Here is a 20,826-nt window from a genome sequence, read left to right as displayed (position 1 = left end):
AAACATATTTTTAGTGACAAAATTGGCAAAAGTTAAAGAAGAAATAGAAGTCTAGGCAGGACATTCATTCTAATACATTTTATCATGCATGCTTATATCACCTATTGCTGTAAGTAATTATGTCTTATTTGTTGTTATAACAAAACCTGTTCAAATTATGAAATATATTGGTGCGTGGGTACCTTATTTCCTCCAAAGGAAAAACATCTTTAAATTGGCTTAAGTTTTACCATACACTTTTTAACCTGCCATCTTACTAAGAAGATGTGGCCTGGTGACCTATAAGACGTGCATTTGGAGAGATAAACCAGCACACTCTGCACATATTGAGATGTAGTGAGTTACACTCAAAACTAAAATGCAGGCTGTATTGTTGGGAGTGGCAGAGATGAAGAAAGGGATGATTGTTGTCAGCTTGGGTTTAAAAGGAGTGATGTCATAGACTTGTGCAATCTGACAGCAACTCATGACACAGGGGCATAACATTAACCCCGATGAAGCATTAAAATAGTTATATCTATTTGTTTGTTAGTTTAGAGAGGACTAATGTCTGTTGTTTACACTATTAATTTGCTAATAGCAGATGACTAAGCATGTGACTGCATGTGTCTAAGCTTCCTTCAGGAGCATTGTTTGTTAGAGAAAGACATTTTTCCTAAAATCTATCTTCAGGGACAAAGAGCATAGCAGGTCACAGCCTCCATTTGAAAGTTTTTCTCAGCCAGCATAAACAGCCATGGAGGCAGGAAATAAAAACAAGGGGGATGTGTTAAACTGCTGTTTTTGGAATGTATGTTGATGTGGATCTAATGTGTGAGATACACTGTTCCCTCAACCAGATTGCTCACTTTTTTTACATTTTCTTAAACTGAGAGTACCTTTAGCATATGAGTGTATGAGAGTAGGCCATTATCTGTGGAATTAATAGGCTCTCTCTGGAGAGGAGGGTGGGTCATCAAAGCATTCTTTCAGTCCCCCCCAAGATTCAGACACTGTAGCTATGGCCTCCAATATCCCCACATGTCAGAAAATCATCTTGTGTTATTTTATTGTTCTGTGTACACGTTCATATTAATATGATATTGTTATAAAAGTAATACTTAGTGTCATATAAAACTGTAATAAGATGAGCAGCAACGTTAGGAACAATGAAAACAATGTTTTGCTAAAATAATCTAAAACACACTATCACGTTGTTACATGTCACAGACCTTTCAGCCTCACAGTCTTTGTCAGCTGTTGGAGCTACTTCATTGGTTATCACATGAGCAAGTTTAAAAGTATATTTCTATTAAAGTACATGTACTCAAGAGCAATTTTGAGGCATTGGTACTTTCCATTTCTACCATGTCATATGTCAGCTTCACTACATTTTAGAGGTAAATCCTCTACTTTTTAGCTCCTTTTCTGAATCAGATGAATAAAAGAAAAAACTGTATAATCATAAAACATTACTAGAGCTTAGTTGGAAAACAAGCGGGGTACTGGCCCTTGAGGAACATGGATTGGCTAAATTCACTATTTAGGAGCCATTCTATTTCTTAGCATCGCAACTACATTTCCTAATCATGGACAAACCCACTGCCTTCTGTGTTTCCTTGCTCTTGTTCATTTGCATTTTCCTCCACCCCTTTCTGTTTTATCTCTCTACTCTGATTAGTGGTTGCAATATTAGTTCCCATAGTCACAGTGTCATCTGTAGGTGAGTGCTGTGTTTGACTGGTCTGACCATTTTTCACATTCTTTGGGTGAACTTTTGGAGCTTCAGGATTTGGTGTACAAACATTCATGCTGAAGTTAGTTTTTTTCACTGTCAGGGAAGGATTTGTTTTGTCATCTTATGCAGATGCTTCAGATTCTGCTGTTCTTGAAATGTAAACTACTTGTAAATCCATGCTGTATTGCCCATGCTCAACTTGTATGACCTTTGCCTCATCTTGAGGCTGATCATAACGAGATATGTGTAATATTCTACTTCCTCCTTAATTTTAGGCATTTATTCTTTATCTCCACCTCCAGATGCATAAACAACTTGTCTGTTATATTTTAGAAGCTTTTCAGGCCCTTCTGTGTTTTTTGGCACAAATTCATAGACAGTTTCTGACCTGTTCACAACAGTGAAAGTGGTTCCAATGCAGTGTTCAGCAATTTCAGTTTTCCCCTGATGTCAGCATTGCAGGGAGTTAACAAGGACTCAACTTCCTGTTGCCAAGGTGGATTCTCACATTGTCAGATCTCTGATGTTTTGTGATCAGGCTATGATCGGTACATCAAGATAACTCTAATGGTAGCCTATCTTACGTAAAAATGCTTCAGTTGAGAAATCCCTTCAGGGCTATCACCAGTTCATCCACTATATGTCAACATTAGTTTGAATCCAGACTGGACACTTCATCCAAAAAAATGTTTTTCTGGTCAACACATTCTGTGCATGTGGCCTTAAAAATAAAATCTGTCTTTTACATACACAGATCTTACCTAAACTTGTAATACATGTTATCTAAGTTCCTTTATATTTGGATGATGTCTCTCAATTCAGTTTTATTTGTATAGCACCAAATCACAATACAATCATCTCAAGGCACTTTACCAAAAACAAAAAAACCCAACAATTCCCTTATGAGCAGCACATGGTGACAGTGGAGAGGAAAAACTCCCTTTAATGGAAGAAAAAACCTCCAGCAGTCTGACCGGTAATATACATCACAGATGTAGCACAAGTGTTACAGTATATTTCTGTGTAATTATGAAATGTTGTTTGCTTTACATAAACAAGACTTGATGTTTATGAAAATGATGTTAGAAGGCAAAGTTTATTCACTGATGTATTCTGTGAAGCATTTAGGACAAATACTTTTAAAATGAATATAAAGATCAAGATATATATTCACCTTGCCTTTGACTGCAGCTTTGCAAACTCTGACCATTCTCACCGTGGGATGTTCCAGGTATTCTGCTGGAATCTCTCCCCAAGCTGTCTGCAGAGAGTTTGTCCCACGATTTAATGATGACAATTGCTCTGAAATGTATAACCCTCATGTTTAAAAATAATCACTGTCTAGTTTTTAATATTTGTTAGCTGTTTGATAGTTTAGAGGACATTAAGTCACTTTGTGTGTGTGTGTGTGTGCGTGTCTCTTTGTGTGTCTTTGTGTGTGTGGACTCCGTGCAGAGCATTGGTCTACACGTGTGTGCCTGTTATCCAATCTGTAGAACAGCAGGTCTGCCACGTGAGCTGAATCAGCTATTTTTTCATTGGCCTACAGGCGGCCAATGAAAAAAAACTCTTTGCAGCCAATCAGAAAAAAACTGAACTTAGTGGGTGTGACTACAGAGCAAGTCGCTGACCTAGCGTGGATGTCAGTAGAACCTCAGCACAGAATTTTCCTTGATTTTTCACCTGGATTAATACAGCATAACATTTAGGACAGTGTATGTGTCAATACTGTGGATTGTGAAAAACAAAAACTCAATATGTCTTATCTCGGGCAATTGTTGTGCTGAATACTTCATTCAGTTACTTCAGTTTTCATTCATAGTATGTACAAAACCACCCAAACTAGTATTTGTAAACATGTATATGTGTGAGGTGGGCCCAGACAGGTTTCATTCTTATTCTATTGATTACTGCTTAGTAATTATTTACAAATACCATTTACTAATTAGACTACAACAAATACACATAATGTTATTAATATGTCATTTATGAATTTCTTAACATCATGGGCAGTGTATATCATACATATTCAAGTCAGTGGTTCTTAAATTTGTCCTGTTTTATTCTTTTCCAGCTGACAATGAGTAAATTATTATTATGCCTGGATAATTAAAGGATTGGCAGTTTCCTCAACTAAAATCAATCATTGTACAACTCTCTGAGGCAGTAAACATAAAATAACATAAAATTCACCAATCAGAAGCATATTACTCCATTAGGTTGTAGCAAAGTGTGACTTTGGCTGTTGCAGTGTTTCTCTCTTGCGTGTGTTTTTGGCTGTTGCGGCGTTTCTGTCTTGCATGTGTTTTGACTGTTGCGGCGCGTTTGCCCTTGTTGGCCACCGTAGTTTTGGTTTATCCAGATTTGCCTGTTGTCGCTATGGGAAGTGACGTTAGCAGTGAATGACAGTTTTCATAGTGGAGGAAAAAAAATCAGACATTGGAGTAAAGCAGCGTAGGAATAGGGATCAAGTCTATCAGCAAAATCCGTTTCCATCCTTACGTTTTAGGCAATAATGATCCCCAAAATAAGGAGGACATAAACTACGCGTTGCACACTACCGGTTGATATCGATATTATCGCTGTACGTTCCGCGGAAAGATATAAAAGGGATGGTGAAATTTGGATTGTTGCAGAAGGAACTAGGATTCTGGGGGACGGGGGAGTGTAAGTAAAGGGGTTGTAAACCAGTAAAAGGGGGTAGGATATTTGCAAAGGTACCTTAAAGTAAACATAAGATTAAAAGCTGAACATTCAGGTAGAATAAACAACATTGGTATCCGAGCTCTAAACGAGTATCGTTAGCTAATAGCGACATGGAGCTGAGAGTGGGGAACCGATACAGACTGGGCAGAAAAATCGGAAGTGGTTCTTTCGGGGACATCTACTTAGGTGAGTACAGTTTATCTTCAGTATGCTTATAGGTTCATAAACCAGGTGCTACCTGCTTGGATTATAGAAGCCCTTTGAAGCAGGTGTTTGTCCAGATTACACGGAATTCCTGTTTGTATTAGCTAACATCAACCCCAGTCAGCTGGGACATTTCCAAAGATAACGTTAGGTAACCACTGAAAACTCCTGAAAATACTGTTAATCAAGACACTTTGTTAAGACAGAAATATACACTGACCTGTCAGTGCCATTGCAGGCTTAATAAGAAATACAAGATGGACAGGAAGCAGACAATAGCTTAACTGACATTATGTTACATAAAAACAACGAAAACTCCAACCTGAAGCCGATATGGGTCTTTTTAAACAAACAGCAGTTAAATTACAGGGTGTAACTTTACTGAAGGGAACGAAGCTGAGTGTCAACAGATCGAGCCAAAGTGTCACTGCTTTGCCAGTTTTCCCCCTCACCCCTTTTGTATCATCAGAGGAAGAACCAGACAGTTTGAGTTTAGTCATGGTGACATACTCTTATGGCCCATATGGTCACTGTTTTGGCACATGAGGATGTACCTATTCAAATACTGGTGTCATTCCAACTTGGCCTTATGTTTATGCAACAGTTGCTCAGTTGTTCACTTACACTAGTGATGACGGACTATTATCTTGTCTAACTGTGGTAATGACATCTGACAGGCAGCTGTTAAACTAGGACTTAAGAGTTTTATTACATTTCTCATTATTACACAAGTCATTTGACCATTCTGAATTACACATCCTCAGACTGAGCTGTTCAGTTTATAAGCTCACACAATTTATAAGTTTAGCAGGGGTGTTCTGACTACTGTGCCTTGTTTGTTGTTTACAGTTTAAGCTCTTGACTTGCCTGCAGTTATGTTTTGCACAGCATACGCTGCCATTTTCAAATGTAAATGTGTCTTTTACAAATTGTCTTTAAGTATAAATGCTTACAAATATACGCAGCGACTTCAGCAGCCCCACTTTTTTTTTTTGTTGGTCAGAATTAAAACCTTTAGCGTCAGACCTTCGGCTATATAAATAGAATTTCGTTTACTTCTTACAACCCAACCTGCTACCTGTTTTCAGTCTAATCAAGCTGTTTCTTTTAGTTTTTGTCTATATTTCATATATGACCTGTATTTACCATTAAGCATTCATGTGAATGTGTTGTTATAAACAGACTGGACACACTGGTCTTTCCAGTTAATGAAGCTATCAGTTAGCTTTCAAGCAAAATAGCCTTAGGCCTTGGAAACTTCCTAGGAAGTAGTTATCTCCAAGAGTCAGTCTAATCTTACCATGTCCTTGCTTAACCAAATGCCAGAGGAGTTGACTTAGTTAATTATTGGTCCCAGAGCCTGTGTTTTGGTGTCCAGATGCTGTCATGTGACCTTTCTGTTCTTGACTAAACCTCTATTTTCCTAGGATATGTGCAATTACTGTAGTGTTAAGTGAGCAAAGAACCTGGGGTCTGTGCTACAAGCCTGCCAGGTTTGGCACAGCACATGCACCCAGCACTTACTGTGCCCAGTTCCAGTATGTTTGCAGAATAGTGACCACTGTAAACAGTTTGGTAAGTCATTAAATAAAAGTGACTGGCCATGTTTACTGCAGGTATTTTACTGTATTTACATATTCAGAATTGTCAGACAACCACTGGGTGAGCTGTGTGCATATTCTCTTGTGAGAAACCATTGTTGACTGCTAAATTAGGGTTTGAATTCCACCAGCATTACCAGCAGAACATTAAAAAGGTACAAGACTGTGTCCTAACAGTGTTTCAAGTATGTTTGAACAAAACACAGTGCCCAGCATGGAGGAGAGAAAGAACCTGTTAGCTAGCTCAGTACACAGCAACTTCTTTTACTAAACCAGTGAGTTAGGAGGAAAGACAGAGCCAAGATAATAAAGGAAATGTTTACCAAATAACCCTCACCAGGTGTATGGTAAAACAGCTTAATATGGTTATGTTTTCCTGTCTGTGACTATGTTTTTTTGTTTGTTTTTTAGTTTCGTTTATTTATTAATCAATGCAGGTATTATGATCAGTGTTCAACGACTGTTAGGTCCTTTATAATGTTAAGACTGATCTCAGTGTGTTGCTTGGTAGCCTATAATCCTAATTAGCTTTGATATGTAGTATTGCAGCAGCCTTGGGTGAATTTGGTTACTGGTGTTTACAAGTTGTTGAGTGATTTGTTGTGAAAATGCTAATGTTAACATGCTAATGTTATCGTCAGTCCTGCCCTGATACAACTTTGTGCAATGCTGTCACCATCTGCTCAGTCATCAGCAATGGATGTTAAATGAGGGTGGACAATACGAAGTAGTTTAGCAAGAAAGTCATATTGAATAAATTTGGTCAATCTTGAATCATGATTGTAATTCAGCAGGTGCAGTAGCTCTCACAATATTTAAATAAACACAGTTTTACAAAAAATAATGCTGAATTTTATATTAATTTCATTATTGGAATAAAATAGAAATGACTTTTTAATAAATAATGAATGCTTTTAAATATTAATTGAAAAAGAGGAAAAACATGGCGGTGATGTGGTTGTGTTATGGTGGTTAACCCACAGGAGCCGTCTATATGGTCCACTATGGTTCTCTGTGGCTGTCCTCTCCCTCACAGCTAACTATGGTCAGTTCAGACCTGTTGACTGATAATATGTTGGTATTTTTAGAGTTCTTAAACACCAAGGCAATGGTGGGCTGAATGATAGTGATTGATTTCTGTGTTCTTCTTTGTTTCACTGACCCTGTATTAGTGAAAGAAACAAACTAAACAGTACATGGCATTCTGTTTTGGCAGGTATTCATTCTAAAAGAAAAACATTGGAATGGGTCCCAGGGCTCGCAAAATTTCAAAATCCCTGGTAGCCCTTCGGGCAGACACTCTTCAGTTTTTGGTAGCCCAAAATAAATTTAAGTAGCCCGACTAAAAGAGAGATTATTTTTAATGTATAATAATGTAAAAGAAACAAAACATCAATAAAAAATGTGTTAAAACACAAATTACAACAACTGTATAAATTAGTAAAATTACAATAATCAACTTAAATATTTGTTTCTAAGTGAAAGTCCATGAAACCAAAAAGCTGCACTTTCTTTTTGCCTCAGTCTGATTTTTCAGAAGTTTTCCGCTTTGTGGTAGTCAGCTTTTCTTTGGCTGTCACTTCTTCACCCTGACCTGTCTTATTTGGCTCAGCAGAACTAAACGCAAATCCATGTGCTGCTTATTTTTACACATGCACACACATAACGGTCAGCGATTTTTGAAATTCTCTCCACCTCTATCACACGTTTAAGCTTGCGGCAGGAGTTTTCACTTGTCACTTGAGGATAGGCTAATAACTGACAGGACGATGTCAGAGGAATTGGTACGCAACTATTCCGTCACTGACCGATCCGTACTGCAGTTCGCGCGTTCGCAAAGTGAAAGTAAAAGTAAAAACAAAAAACAAGCACGAATTCAAACGTAATTTCAATACTTCACATATTGACAGTGGCTCCCCGATTCCCGAATATTATATAATTACCCAACTATATTTAAGAAAGAATACAGAAGCATTGAAATATATATATATATATATATATTTTTCCTCCCCACATGATAGCCCGACGGGCAGGGCTGAGAAAGATTTTGTTAGCCCGACTGGAAGACACGGTAGCCTTGGGACGTCGGGCTAGCGATTTTGCAAGCCCTGGGTCCACAGCAGTCCTTTAGCAATAGTCGGTCAGGTTTCTTGATGTAGTCTACAGACCTTGTTAATAGTTTTCTTTTGAAGCGAATAAATCAGCAGTGGATATTTCAAAGCTTTGGTGTATGAAAATGAAGTCAGTTTTGTATCTAGATGTCATTAGGGAAATAGATTTTGTTAATTTAGCTCAATAAGTACCTTTAAAGTCATGCATCTTACCATTTGTACTTTTTCAGGCACAGATATTTCAGTGAGTGAGGAGGTGGCCATTAAGTTGGAATGTGTGAAGACCAAACACCCCCAGCTCCACATCGAGAGCAAGATCTACAAGATGATGCAGGGTGGAGGTGACATATTGTCTCACATGCTGGAATCCTCATCTTTCACTGAACTTTGTTTTCCTTTTCCCCATTGTTCTCTCTCAGCTCTATCAATAACATTCATTTACTCCTCTTATTTGAGTAATCCACCCACCACTTTGTACTTCTTCCATGTCAGTGTGATCATACATAGCTTCAGCAATTACTGATCCACGGGTCACCAAACAAGCTGAGCAATAAGAGGGATACTGGCTGCAACATTACATTCAATTCAATTCAGTTTTATTTGTATAGCGCCAAATCACAATACAATCATATCAAGGCAATTTACAAAAAACAAAAAAACCCAACAATTCCCTTATGAGCAAGCACTTGGTGACAGTGGAGAGGAAAAACTCCCTTTAATGGAAGAAAAAACCTCCAGCAGAACCGGGCTCAGTTTGGGCGGCCATCTGCCTCGACCGGTTGGGGTGAGTGGATAGAGCAGAGAGAAAAGAACAGCAACAATAAACAACAAATAGACACTGCAGGTTGGTGGGGCCAGTAACTGCACATCAGCGATATACAGCTCCAGGACCAGGGACACCTGCAGAAGGTACAGAGAGAGAGAACAAAGAGAGAGGGAGAGAGCACAAGTTAGTGACATTAAATGGTGGGCATGTAAGGAGGGAGGTGAGGGGAAGGGAGGGTTAGGGTAGGGGAGCTCAGTGCACCGATGATCCTTGGGCACTCTAGGCCTATAGTAGCATTCAGGGTTACCTGAAGCCAGCCCTAACTATATGCTTTGTCAAAGAGGAAGGTTTTAAGTCTAGTCTTAAAAGAACAGAGAGTCTCTGCCTCCTGAACCCAGACTGGGAGCTGGTTCCACAGGAGAGGAGCTTGATAACTAAAGGCTCTGCCTCCCATTCTGCTTTTGGAAACTCTGGGAACCACAAGTAGACCTGCACTCTGAGAGCGAAGTGGTCTATTGGGATAATATGGTACTATGAGGTCTTTAAGGTATGAAGGAGCTTGATCATGAAGGGATTTGTGTGTGAGAAGAAGGATTTTAAATTCTATTCTGTATTTTACAGGGAGCCAATGAAGAGAAGCCAATATAGGAGAAATATGATCTCTCTTCCTAGTTCCTGTTAGGACTCTGGCTGCGGCATTCTGGATTAACTGGAGGCTTTTAATGGAGATACTGGGGTATCCAGATAGTAATGAGTTACAGTAATCTAGCCTTGAGGTAACAAATGCATGGACTAGTTTTTCTGCATCATTTTGAGACAGGATGTTCCTAATTTCGGCAATGCTGTGTAAGTGAAATCACCTCACAGCAATAAATTTACCTGGATCCAGGATTCATATCTGTGTGAAAATTATGTTATCCTCAAGGCAAAGGCTTATGAATGATACAACCCAATTTTAAGATATATAGTAAATGTATCATTAATTGAGTTCTATACAGAAAGTTTACCATGGATCTTTTTGTCTCTACTTGTATAGTTGTTTATATTGGATAAACTTGAGTTTCAGCTCTTTTTTGTCATGAAGACAACCAAAATTAATTTCCACCAGAATAATATACTGTTTCAAATTTTAATGCAGGATATGCAGGATTCTTTTCTCTCTGCTCTATCCACTCACCCCAACCGGTCGAGGCAGATGGCCGCCCAAACTGAGCCCGGTTCTGCTGGAGGTTTTTTCTTCCGTTAAAGGGAGTTTTTCCTCTCCACTGTCACCAAGTGCTTGCTCATAAGGGAATTGTTGGGTTTTTTTGTTTTTTGTAAATTGCCTTGATATGATTGTATTGTGATTTGGCGCTATACAAATAAAACTGAATTGAATTGAATGTAAATTGTACTGTACAGAATGTGAATGCACTGAAGTTGCAACCTCTAACATAGTCAAATTCTTAACATCTTTCCTGGTGATGCTCCTGCAGCTAGTTTCCCTTCTTACCTGTATTAGGGGCTTTTTGCCTTCAGCCTCTTCTTCAGCAAGTAAAGCACATCATCTTTTTACTATGGTAATTGGGTTCACTCATGTTTCTGCAGTGGGCATACCAACAATAAAGTGGTGTGGAGCAGAAGGTGACTACAACGTAATGGTGATGGAGCTGCTGGGGCCCAGTCTGGAGGACCTTTTCAACTTTTGTTCTCGAAAGTTCAGCCTCAAGACTGTTCTGCTGCTTGCTGATCAGATGGTGAGACTTCAAACTCATTTCACACATACATTTCTTATTTTCTGAACACCACCACATATTCCTTTTAGATTGTGTTCGGGCAGCTGAAAATGACAGTAGGATGAAGTTTGTTTATATGGAAAAATGCTGTTATTGGCATAATTTTGTGTTCAGTTTTGCATTGACAAGTGTAAAGTCTTCTCCAGATTGTCCCAAAGAATTTCAGTGGAGTTAGGGTCAGGACTCTGATGGCCATTCCCTGTCTGTAAATAATTGAGATACAATCACAGTACTCATTGCAGTAATTATCCAGTCAATGGCTAATAAGAATGGCTTTTAACTTTTCTTGCTGCAAAAGGACTTTTTTTTTTCCTTGTCAACGTTGTTGTGAACAAATTTGTTTTTTTTGTTTGTTTTTTTAACTTTGTTCTTCTCCACTGCAGATCAGTCGCATTGAGTACATTCATTCCAAGAACTTCATCCACAGAGATGTGAAGCCTGATAACTTTCTGATGGGACTGGGCAAAAAGGGCAACCTGGTCTACATTATCGACTTTGGCCTGGCTAAAAAATACCGTGATGCCCGCACACACCAGCATATCCCTTACCGCGAGAATAAGAACCTGACTGGCACTGCACGCTATGCTTCGATCAACACACATCTTGGGATTGGTATAAAAATATAATGGTTTAACATTAGCACATTACTGAATGTCTTAGTGAATTTGAAGTTGTATTGTTTTCAATGTGTAAAAATGACCATTTTCCTGCTCTTTTCATCCTTCTCTGTTTGTTTTTTCTCCCCCAACAGAACAGTCAAGGCGTGATGACCTGGAGTCCTTGGGCTACGTTCTCATGTATTTCAATCTGGGCTCATTGCCTTGGCAAGGCCTCAAGGCTGCTACCAAGAGGCAGAAGTATGAACGCATCAGCGAAAAAAAAATGTCTACCCCCATTGAGGTGCTTTGCAAGGGATATCCCTGTGAGTTCTACCTACTTTTAGCCTTTCTCAATTTGAAATCTTGAAAGAAAAGATTTCTCTCATATCACATCAGTTATTCCCATCAGTCAGAAACTGTTTTCTCTCTCTGGATTGCAGCTGAGTTTGCCACCTACCTGAATTTTTGCCGTTCCCTGCGCTTTGATGACAAGCCAGACTACTCGTATCTCCGGCAGCTCTTCAGGAACCTGTTCCACAGACAAGGCTTCTCTTATGACTATGTATTTGATTGGAACATGCTTAAGTTTGTGAGTACTAATCATTATGTGTGAACTGTATGGAGCTGAGACTTCAGCTACAGTATCACAAGTGTTTTTGGACTGAACTGATATATTTGAATGTGATTATTTTTATTTATGTTTGTGATATTAATTTTCCTTCAAAATGTTAGTTGTCATTTTAGAAAAGCATTTTGAAACAGCATATAAGCAACTGTCAGTTGAGTAAACATCTTTCCACACCATAACATAGTGATTGTCATTTTAGACTGAAATTGAATGAATAAGCATCCCAGATGTGATCAGGAACTTTATCTTTGCCTTACCTTTTGAGCACTATGGCCCACACTGAACTATCTTAATAACTATTTGATGAATTGTCAAAAAAATAGTCATCCATGTTATTCATGTTTAAGATATCTCTGCATCTATTTGATGCTTAGCACAGTTTGATCAAGATGGTGCTCAGCTGTCCACTGTGATGATACTCTTTTGCAAAAGTACACCACCATGTGGTGTGCGTTGGTGTTTTTTTATTTTTTTATTTAATATATCAGCTCTTGAAGGGATTGCCGTGCACTGACATTCATGTCCACTTTACTGAATTGTTCCTGTGACCTTTTTCTCCACTATCATCAGGTCAGAACTGTAGTTTGTTTTAGCACCATCATGAGGTCAAAATTGTAAATTATTATGCTGTTATAACTTATGACCTATCACCTGCAAAATAGCATTCTATGAACTGTAGTTTCACTTGGTGTACAGTGCTATGTAGCAAATTTCAGTCTGCATCACTCTGCTGAATACAGCTTTACAGTGTTAGCATGACTCCATATCAGTGTTAATTTTGACAGCAGATTTTAATTTAGTTTTAGTCAGTCTTTTGACTAAAATGCAATTTTAGTTTTAGTCATATTTTAGTCATCTGCTTTGTTTTAGTTTTAGTCTAAATCTACTGTAGATTTAGTCGACTAAAATATATTGGGTTTGATTTAAGCGTAATTTAGTTAAACTATTGTAATATACAAAATATTCTAAATTAAAATTAAATGAAAAACAAGTTTTATTAAATATATATGGAATAGGGCCTTTCCATAAAAGACCAAAAATTAGATATGCATCGTTTATAACTTGCATATGACATTCTTCATTCTTTAAAGCAAAAGAGCAACTCCAAAATATTTAAGAGAAAAATTGTATTTAGCAGTAATGACACTGCATCAAAGATGAAACTGACCCATATATCTTCTCTTTGTTTTCTCCCAGCTGTTTCCATTTCATTATAGTTTAAGTCAGACACAAACCCAGTGTAGGCTATGATGATGTCGTGTACTCGCGCATCCCACATCACTAGGTGCATCAGTTACTTTTTAAACGTGTGTCTAAGAAGATTAATTCTGATTGGATCTTTTCTAAAAACGTCCCTCACTCACATTTTCGTCTCGTTTTTATTAGTCAACGAAAATGTCAATATATTTTAAATATAGTTTTCGTCGTCATCACTTAATTTTTATTTAGTTAACATCTCGTTTTCGTCATTGAAAACTTGCCGTTGACGAAAATTATAACGAAAATACTTCAACGAAATTAACACTGCTCCCTATCCACCAAAGCAGTTCCAAGTCTGGTTTGGAGCCAGTACCTAATTTTGAACCAGTTCTTTGTGTTTTTACAGCCAAATCAGAATATGGTATTTGACAAAGCACAATTTGTGTGTTTTTATGATTATGTATTTCAACCAAATATAGAATTTTTGTTGCCAGGAAGAAAAAAGACAAACGATCTGTAAACCTGGTGTGTATTTTGGTTTGTGTAATGTAGAGGAAGACAAGGGGAGAGATGGAGATATATCAGTAAAACGGGTTTGGCTGCTAGCAATTTGTTCACTGGTTTGCTGAAGTAGTTTATTATAATTTTACTTTTCTTTGTTTTCCTTTTGGACGTGCAAAATGTGAAGCTGTTTTTTTTTTTTTTTTGTTGTTGTTTTTAAATGGGAGAGGAGATTAACTTACTATACTGTGGAATTGTAGTTACTGACATTAACATTAGCTCATTTACCACATGGTTGCAGGTATCACACTGGAGAAACTATAACTACTCTCACAGAATAGGGGTGTATTCAGTTATATAATTGTGATGGAACTATGTGGCTCTATGGTAACTCTACACCATGGAGAAGCAAACCGATTGTTTACTAATGTGTACAGGGAGCCAACCGTGCAGCAGAGGAAGCAGAGAGAGAGCGTCGTGATCGGGAGGACAGGCTGAGGCATAGCAGGAACCCAGGGGCCAGAGGAATACCTGCTGCATCAGGACGACCAAGAGGAACCCAGGACGGAGCCCCACCTACCCCACTAACACCCACGTCACACACAGGTCAGTTTACTATACATCTGTAAGTGTGTGATCTTAGAAATACTGTATTGTGCTTGTTTTGATATTTCATGGCTAGAATTCATCTGTGTATCTATTATCTATAATTATCCTATGGAGGGTTCAGCAATGGGGTGCTGGGCCCTGAGCCACTCTCAACTGCTGCTGTGGGGTACACCCTGAGCAGAGTACCAGTCTAGCACAGGGCTGAAACATAGACACAACCTCAAACTGTGAGGCTTGCTAGGGGGGTGTGACATTGCTCCTGAGTGTGTGTGTGTGTGTGTGTCAGAACATGTAGCAGGTAGAACTATTGTTTTGGGTCTGAGCACCCTGACCCCATTTTAGGGACATACAACAGCAAATCCACTGCCATGGTGATTTCTCACCGGTGTCTATTTCTCACTAATTAGACACTGGTAGGTTTGAACAATGGACAAGTATCTTACAGGGGCGAAAAGGAAAACATGCAACGTTTCCAAAACTAACAAGACAATGACGGCCAGTGTGAATGATGATTCACCACTAATATCCATGACGACAAAATATGATCACACGTATCTTAGTTTTGGATTGCCAGCGAATGTGGTAGGAGATGAAGAAAGATCACTCTGTGCCTCAACACTCTGGCAGACAGTATGAAAGCTAATAAATTGAAGAGACACTTTGAGACTTTACACCCCGTCATGTTGGTATGCCACTTGAGTTTTTCAAGTGGCTCACTGCAGACACTGATGTCCAGATACAGTGACGTGACTCTTCATTTTCATATTTCTACTTGTTTTTGCACAGTTTGAAGAGTTTGTTTTAAAATTATGTGCAATGTATAATGGACTCACTACAGACACTCATACTGTTAAAATATTCTTCATTTGATCAAAATCCGTTTTTTGTTATTCAAATATTTAACTTGTTTGTTGTTATAACCATAAGATAATTGCACTTTTCACATTTGTAGTTGTAAAAATATTGTCTCAGGGAGCAATCTTTGATTTTTTTTTTTTTTTAAAAAACATTGTTTAGGCAACAACAAATTATTCTCAGAAAAGTGAAATAAACGGGGTGGGTGGGTGGTGGATTTGAGAAGTTTGAGAACCACTCATGATGAATGTCACTTCTATGGGTATTTCAGGATTCAGTGGTTTACTGATTTTACTGGTTGTCAGTAGTAAAATTATCAATAATTTGTTATGTGCAGTCAGCAAGATGGCAAAATGTGTCAGAAACCACAGGCCTTAATTTCAGTGTCTGTGTAAATAATACTAAATACACACAGTTATTATGTAGCTTGCATCATTGTATTCTCTACAAGAAGATCATGCTGATGTTGCCTGTGATGGTGCTTTCTTTTTGGTTCTTACCTCCAGCAAACACATCGCCTCGACAAGTGTCTGGTATGGAACGGGAACGAAAGGTCAGCATGCGACTGCACCGTGGCGCTCCTGTCAATGTGTCATCCTCAGACCTAACAGGACGGCAGGACACATCCCGCATGTCCACTTCCCAGGTGCAAAACACATCTACTGTCATCTTATAGTGGCTCCTAGCATCTGTACTTACAGTTGATTCTACCTCACACCAAAGTAGGCTTGAAGTAGAAGCCCTTCTCTGAATATGCAGGAGGACACTGCTTCAAGCTTTTCTTAATCAGTAGCAGGTACAATTAAAGTTTAAAGTTCATTCAACTTTACCTAAAACCTGTCTTAATGAAAATCTGTATCAGGTCCCAGATCGAGAGCAGAAGAAAGTCTCAGCTGTTAGAGCACTCTGGCCTCATGTTACGTTTTAGAGAGAAATGAGGTCCTGCTGTTAAGCCATTTTCTCCAGCTGTGTATTTGGTACACTGTGGGTTCTGACTTGACATACTGGGCCTTCTCTCTTCCTTCCCCCAACCTCAGAATAGCATTCCCTACGAGCATCACGCCAAGTAGACGCTCGCCACGTCCTTGTGTGACGGCGGCAACGCTGGGTGAGTCCCATCCCTAAAGCACTAGGGATGCATGTGTCCTAACTCCAGTTTCACACTGGGCTGCCATGGAGTCTGGTGTTCAGTCCTGGTTTCAGCGTTTTCCACCTGCAGCCTAGATTGGCTTGAAGTAGTTATTGTATTTCAGACAAATTCTCTACGTCGAGAAGTGGCATAAGAAGCGAACATGCAGTGGGCTTAAGATTAGACTAGCAGCATTAAGAGAGTCGTACCCATACAAAAGCAGGTCTGTCTGGGCTCAGGGCTGAACACCACAGCAGATGCTCAGGCAGTCACCAGTGAGCTGGCCATCCTGTTTGTCAGTGAGACTTAAGTTGAACAGCCATTTTTGTTTGAAGTTGTATTGCACAAAACCATCACAGCCTTGGTTGTGATAGCCAATACTTGGCTATTGCTGATTTCATTGCAGCATTTTATCAGCTTCGGTCTCACTGAGCAGCACATATGGGCTGTTTTGTGAGCAGTGGAGTGCAGTCCTCTGAGAACTGGATTGGATAATGCATTGCAGTGCATCAGAGCCTAAGAATGTAACTCCCTCATTACCTCCTCAGGGTTTATGTAATGCCCCTTTGATCAGCTCTGTGCCTGTGGCTTACTGCTTGCACTGTTCGTTTGATGCTTGAGGCCACATCAATCAGATGGCAGCCTACAGCTGTGGCATCCAAGTGGAATTTACCTACCTACACCCCACCTCCTGCCTTGCTTTGTCCAGTCCTGTGTTTTTTTGTTTTTGTTTTGTTTTTCCCCCTTCCGATTTTTGCTTCCTTAGTCTTTCACACTTGCATGATATAAAGTTACTTGTTTGAAAGTTAGCATCTAGCTTTCTCATGGCTGTGGCTGAAAGCATGTTATCAGAAGGGAAAGTTTATTTGTAGTGGAAGAGTTTGTTTTTAAAAAAATCAGTCCATGTTCCGTGTCTCTTCAGACCAATATTTTCTTCGTGTTTCCACAGACAGTGTTTGCACAGTGTGACAGTGTTACTTGTTCTGCAGAGGGATATGTCGTGGTAGCTGCATCTGTTATAGCTTTGTTGCTGCAACAGAACACTGGCGATAAGCTTATCTACAGCTCCCATGACACCAATACAAACTGGACACCAAGTGGATGTGTCAAATGCAGGAACTTAACAACCTAAAACCTAAGATGTTGCCATTTTCGCAGATTGAGCTTTTACTTCCACTGTAACTTGTCTGCTTTTGGAGTGAATTCCTGACCTTAAGCTATTGGTTTGCAACATTTTAAAAAATGCATAGTGCAGAATATGCAACATACCAGGAAATTAGTTTGAAGATACAGTAAAATGATGTGTTGCAGTGAAAACACAATATGGGTAGTGCTGCAACTGACGACGACTTAAACATGCCATTGGTCACTGATGGCAGCTGCAAATATCAAGCATGTTGAAAAAAAATCTGACAATGACTGGCAGCGACTGGATCCTAAGGCTTTATACTATTTACATAACACACACTGTATGATTTCTGACAACAATAACTAACCTGCACTGGAACAGACTTGGTCCAGCTGAGTCTGATCAGTCACTTCCTGTCTTCAGATTCAAGAGTGAATAATGCAGCAGTATGAAGCAGAGAGCTGGACCAGCAGCAGCCAGCTCAGTGACCTGTCCCACAAGACCCTGCAGATATGAAGAGTGGGTCAGCGTATAGGGAGTTGGTCTGGTTTCCGTGTTGTCATTGTTTCTTTGATTCGGGTAACCACCTACCTGAGTGTATTGATAGGTCAATATATAATATCACTCTTTCCATTGCCACACTGCACTTGGCATACACAAAGAAGTGTATAAATATGGCAGTGATCTGTTCAATTACAAATATCTAAAGCACAAACAGTGGAACATAATGCAAAACCTAGACCTTAAGGGTTTTTAAAGGTTCATGCTGTGAGAAGCTCCAGCTTACAGGTTCAAATTCCACAGTAGGGAGAAGTTAGTGTTAGCTATGGTTTTTCACAGGACAAGTGTAGTCACTTTACAAAGCAGACAGCTGTATATGAGTGCTACGCCAATGACTGGCTAACTCCCTATGTCATGTATATCATGTGCCTACAGCTGCTTCATACCTCTGCCACTTATACTTATATGCTGTAAATTCATACATTCTTGCAAACGTCCTGCCTGATGCTGTGCTCTTTCTGAACGCCTGTTCTCTTCATCACAGCACTATTAGTGCATGTTTCTCTATTAAACTGTAGAAAGTTAGCCCTTCACCAAGCCATTGGGATATCATTGAAAAAGAAGATAAAAATGGTTGGCTAAAACCAGATATTATAACTAGTGCCAATCAGCCATTTCTAGTTCTAGCCCTGCAGCTGTTTCCTCAGTTTATAAATTGTGCAGTTTTTTTGATATTGCTGCATTTTTGTAAATTTTAAATTCAAATATCAAATATAAATAAATATCAATAAATAATTTTTTTCTTTGTACAAGTTTATTCAGAGGCAGTGACAGTATTAGGAGATATGTATGGAAAGTGTACTGCATCCGTGATGTAGAACAGGTATAGGGTTGTTGTTGACTGTCCTGCTTCCTGTCCTGTGTGTCTTGCAGATGGTGTCTGGTATACCCCCTCCTGGTCTCCATCTTCTATCTCCTCGATGAGACCACACAGTGCAACCTGGTGGACCAAGGCCTGTTCACTCAGAAGCAATCTGACTCACTAATACCACCACCACCGCCGCTATAACTACTACAGCTACCATTGGCACAAACTGCTATGACTACTCTCAGTACTGTCTCCTCCTTCCATATCTTCTACACCAACTTTCTCTCTCTCATTCAGTCTTCTCTCCTTCTATTTGTTGGTCTGAGCTCACAAAATGTCAGACCTCAGGACTGTCCACTTTTTTAGAAGACACAACCCTTTGCACCTGCACCACCACCAGATTCTGTTGGTGGAGTGGTGGTCTGTCCAGAGAAAACATGGTACCACAGCTGTGTTTTATAGGACACTGGCTAATGACCCAACAGTACATGCCACTGCTCCCCCTGCAGGAACGTTTTTGATGACACTGTTTCCACTGTCAGTGTTCCCTAGTTCATACCTGATGAATAAAACACCTTTACGTTCTTTTTTTGCAGCAAGGTGCTGAATCAGCAGCTCCTTTTATATCTGTCTATATATATATATATATATATATATATATATACACATATATATATGGCTAGTTTTGGGAGTGTGATGCTTTGATTGATATTTGCATTTTTATTTCCTCCTCACCAAACCATTATCAGTTTTTAATAATCACCAATGGTTCTCTGCAGTAACCCTGCATCCATTTTTTTTAAAAAAAGAAACTTCTTTGCATGTTTTAGAGGTGAGCTTTCAGAATCAGGTGTGGATCCTTGAGTGCTAGTTCAATTGAACATACTGCAAATATGTTTGTATGTATCATGGGTGAAGGGTGTGTTTACCTAATAGATGTTCTGTCTGTTCACCACCAGGCTCTGGTGTACTGTCTAGTAAACCCTGTTTCTATTCTAGTGCTCTATAAGGACGTGCACTGTGCAGGGGCAGGGGTATCATCCTACATATTCTACCAGATGTCCATTCACTGTGTACAGATTCTCAATTTTCTTATTTGTATTATTTTGAAGCTGTGAAATACTTGTAATATTGATGTGTAAATGTAAGCTCATGTTTGGTTTTCACTGACCTGTATTAAAGGGTCAGAATACGACTTCTAAGCTTGGTCCAGGAACCCAGCTGCTGCAAGTTTGGGCTGCCAAAACATTAGTAGACTTATCAGTCTGCCCTCTTCAGAGCCATGGAGTCGTTACAGAAAGGAGTGCTACAGGCAGGGATGTTGCACTGAATGTGAAAGACATTTTGTATGACATGCTTTACTGTCACAGCAGCTGCACCAATGAGCTGCAAACTCCGTTGCCATGTGCACTGAAAATGCATTCTTTGAGAGCCCTCCTAAACAATTGCTGAAATCGTTCTTTGAGTTTGTGGAGAGAAACCCTAGTCCTTTCCCAGGCTTCTCCAGCAGTAATGTTTTGGGGTTTTTATATGAAACTACTTGTCTGACACTTCTGGCTGTGATAATCAACCCCACGTATCTGTCAGGGCAAAATTGCCTGCCATAATTCATTCTTACCGCTTATTCTCTAGCTTTGACTTTGATCCTTGGCCTCTTTGGTCAACCACACTACACATATTAAATTATGTAAACAACCAGATCAGCAAGATTTACTTTCTCACATTTATATTTGATTGTGTACTTCAACTGTAAATAAAAGAATTCCTTGTACGTTGTGTTGGGATTTTATGCCAGCCTTGAATAAATCAGCTCGGACGAGGGCCAGCAGGGAGTAGTATGGTGAGCTTTAAGGGGGACATACAAGATAGAAGACTTTTTTTTTACCCATACACAAAAGCTGTTAAATCTATAGTTAGTATGGTAGAA

The 20,826-nt window shown here is 39.2% G+C and overlaps 1 protein-coding gene across 3 annotated transcripts; it reads left to right on the top strand.

Annotated features, from left to right (window-relative positions):
- Nucleotides 1-4,064: 4,064 nt before the first annotated feature.
- On the top strand, nucleotides 4,065-20,670 carry csnk1db (casein kinase 1, delta b). Of its 3 annotated transcripts, none has more exons than XM_026315775.2 (10): nucleotides 4,065-4,609; nucleotides 8,570-8,680; nucleotides 10,693-10,841; nucleotides 11,264-11,492; nucleotides 11,632-11,802; nucleotides 11,920-12,068; nucleotides 14,246-14,414; nucleotides 15,779-15,918; nucleotides 16,315-16,380; nucleotides 18,965-20,670. In XM_026315775.2, exons 1-9 carry the CDS (start codon nucleotides 4,534-4,536, stop codon nucleotides 16,363-16,365), a joined length of 1,245 nt encoding a protein of 414 aa, XP_026171560.1. In that variant the 5' UTR covers nucleotides 4,065-4,533; the 3' UTR covers nucleotides 16,366-16,380; nucleotides 18,965-20,670. The 3 variants fall into 3 exon arrangements, with proteins under 3 accessions (XP_026171560.1, XP_026171561.1, XP_026171559.1); XM_026315776.2 differs by having other exon boundaries at nucleotides 4,068-4,609; nucleotides 16,310-16,380; XM_026315774.2 differs by lacking the exon at nucleotides 16,315-16,380 and having other exon boundaries at nucleotides 4,069-4,609.
- Nucleotides 20,671-20,826: the final 156 nt, after the last annotated feature.

Source organism: Mastacembelus armatus, chromosome 19 (assembly GCF_900324485.2).
Source record: "Mastacembelus armatus chromosome 19, fMasArm1.2, whole genome shotgun sequence".
Classification (NCBI taxonomy): Eukaryota; Metazoa; Chordata; class Actinopteri; order Synbranchiformes; family Mastacembelidae; genus Mastacembelus; species Mastacembelus armatus.
This window is presented reverse-complemented; position numbering and strand designations above follow the sequence as displayed.

Bases quoted from the DNA above. Each gene is read 5' to 3' on its own strand.
- csnk1db (XM_026315775.2), top strand. From the start codon at position 4,534: ATGGAGCTGAGAGTGGGGAACCGATACAGACTGGGCAGAAAAATCGGA. The intron at 8,681-10,692 runs GTGACATATTGT...ATGTTTCTGCAG, and splicing joins CAAGATGATGCAGGGTGGAG to TGGGCATACCAACAATAAAG. The intron at 14,415-15,778 runs GTCAGTTTACTA...TCTTACCTCCAG, and splicing joins AACACCCACGTCACACACAG to CAAACACATCGCCTCGACAA.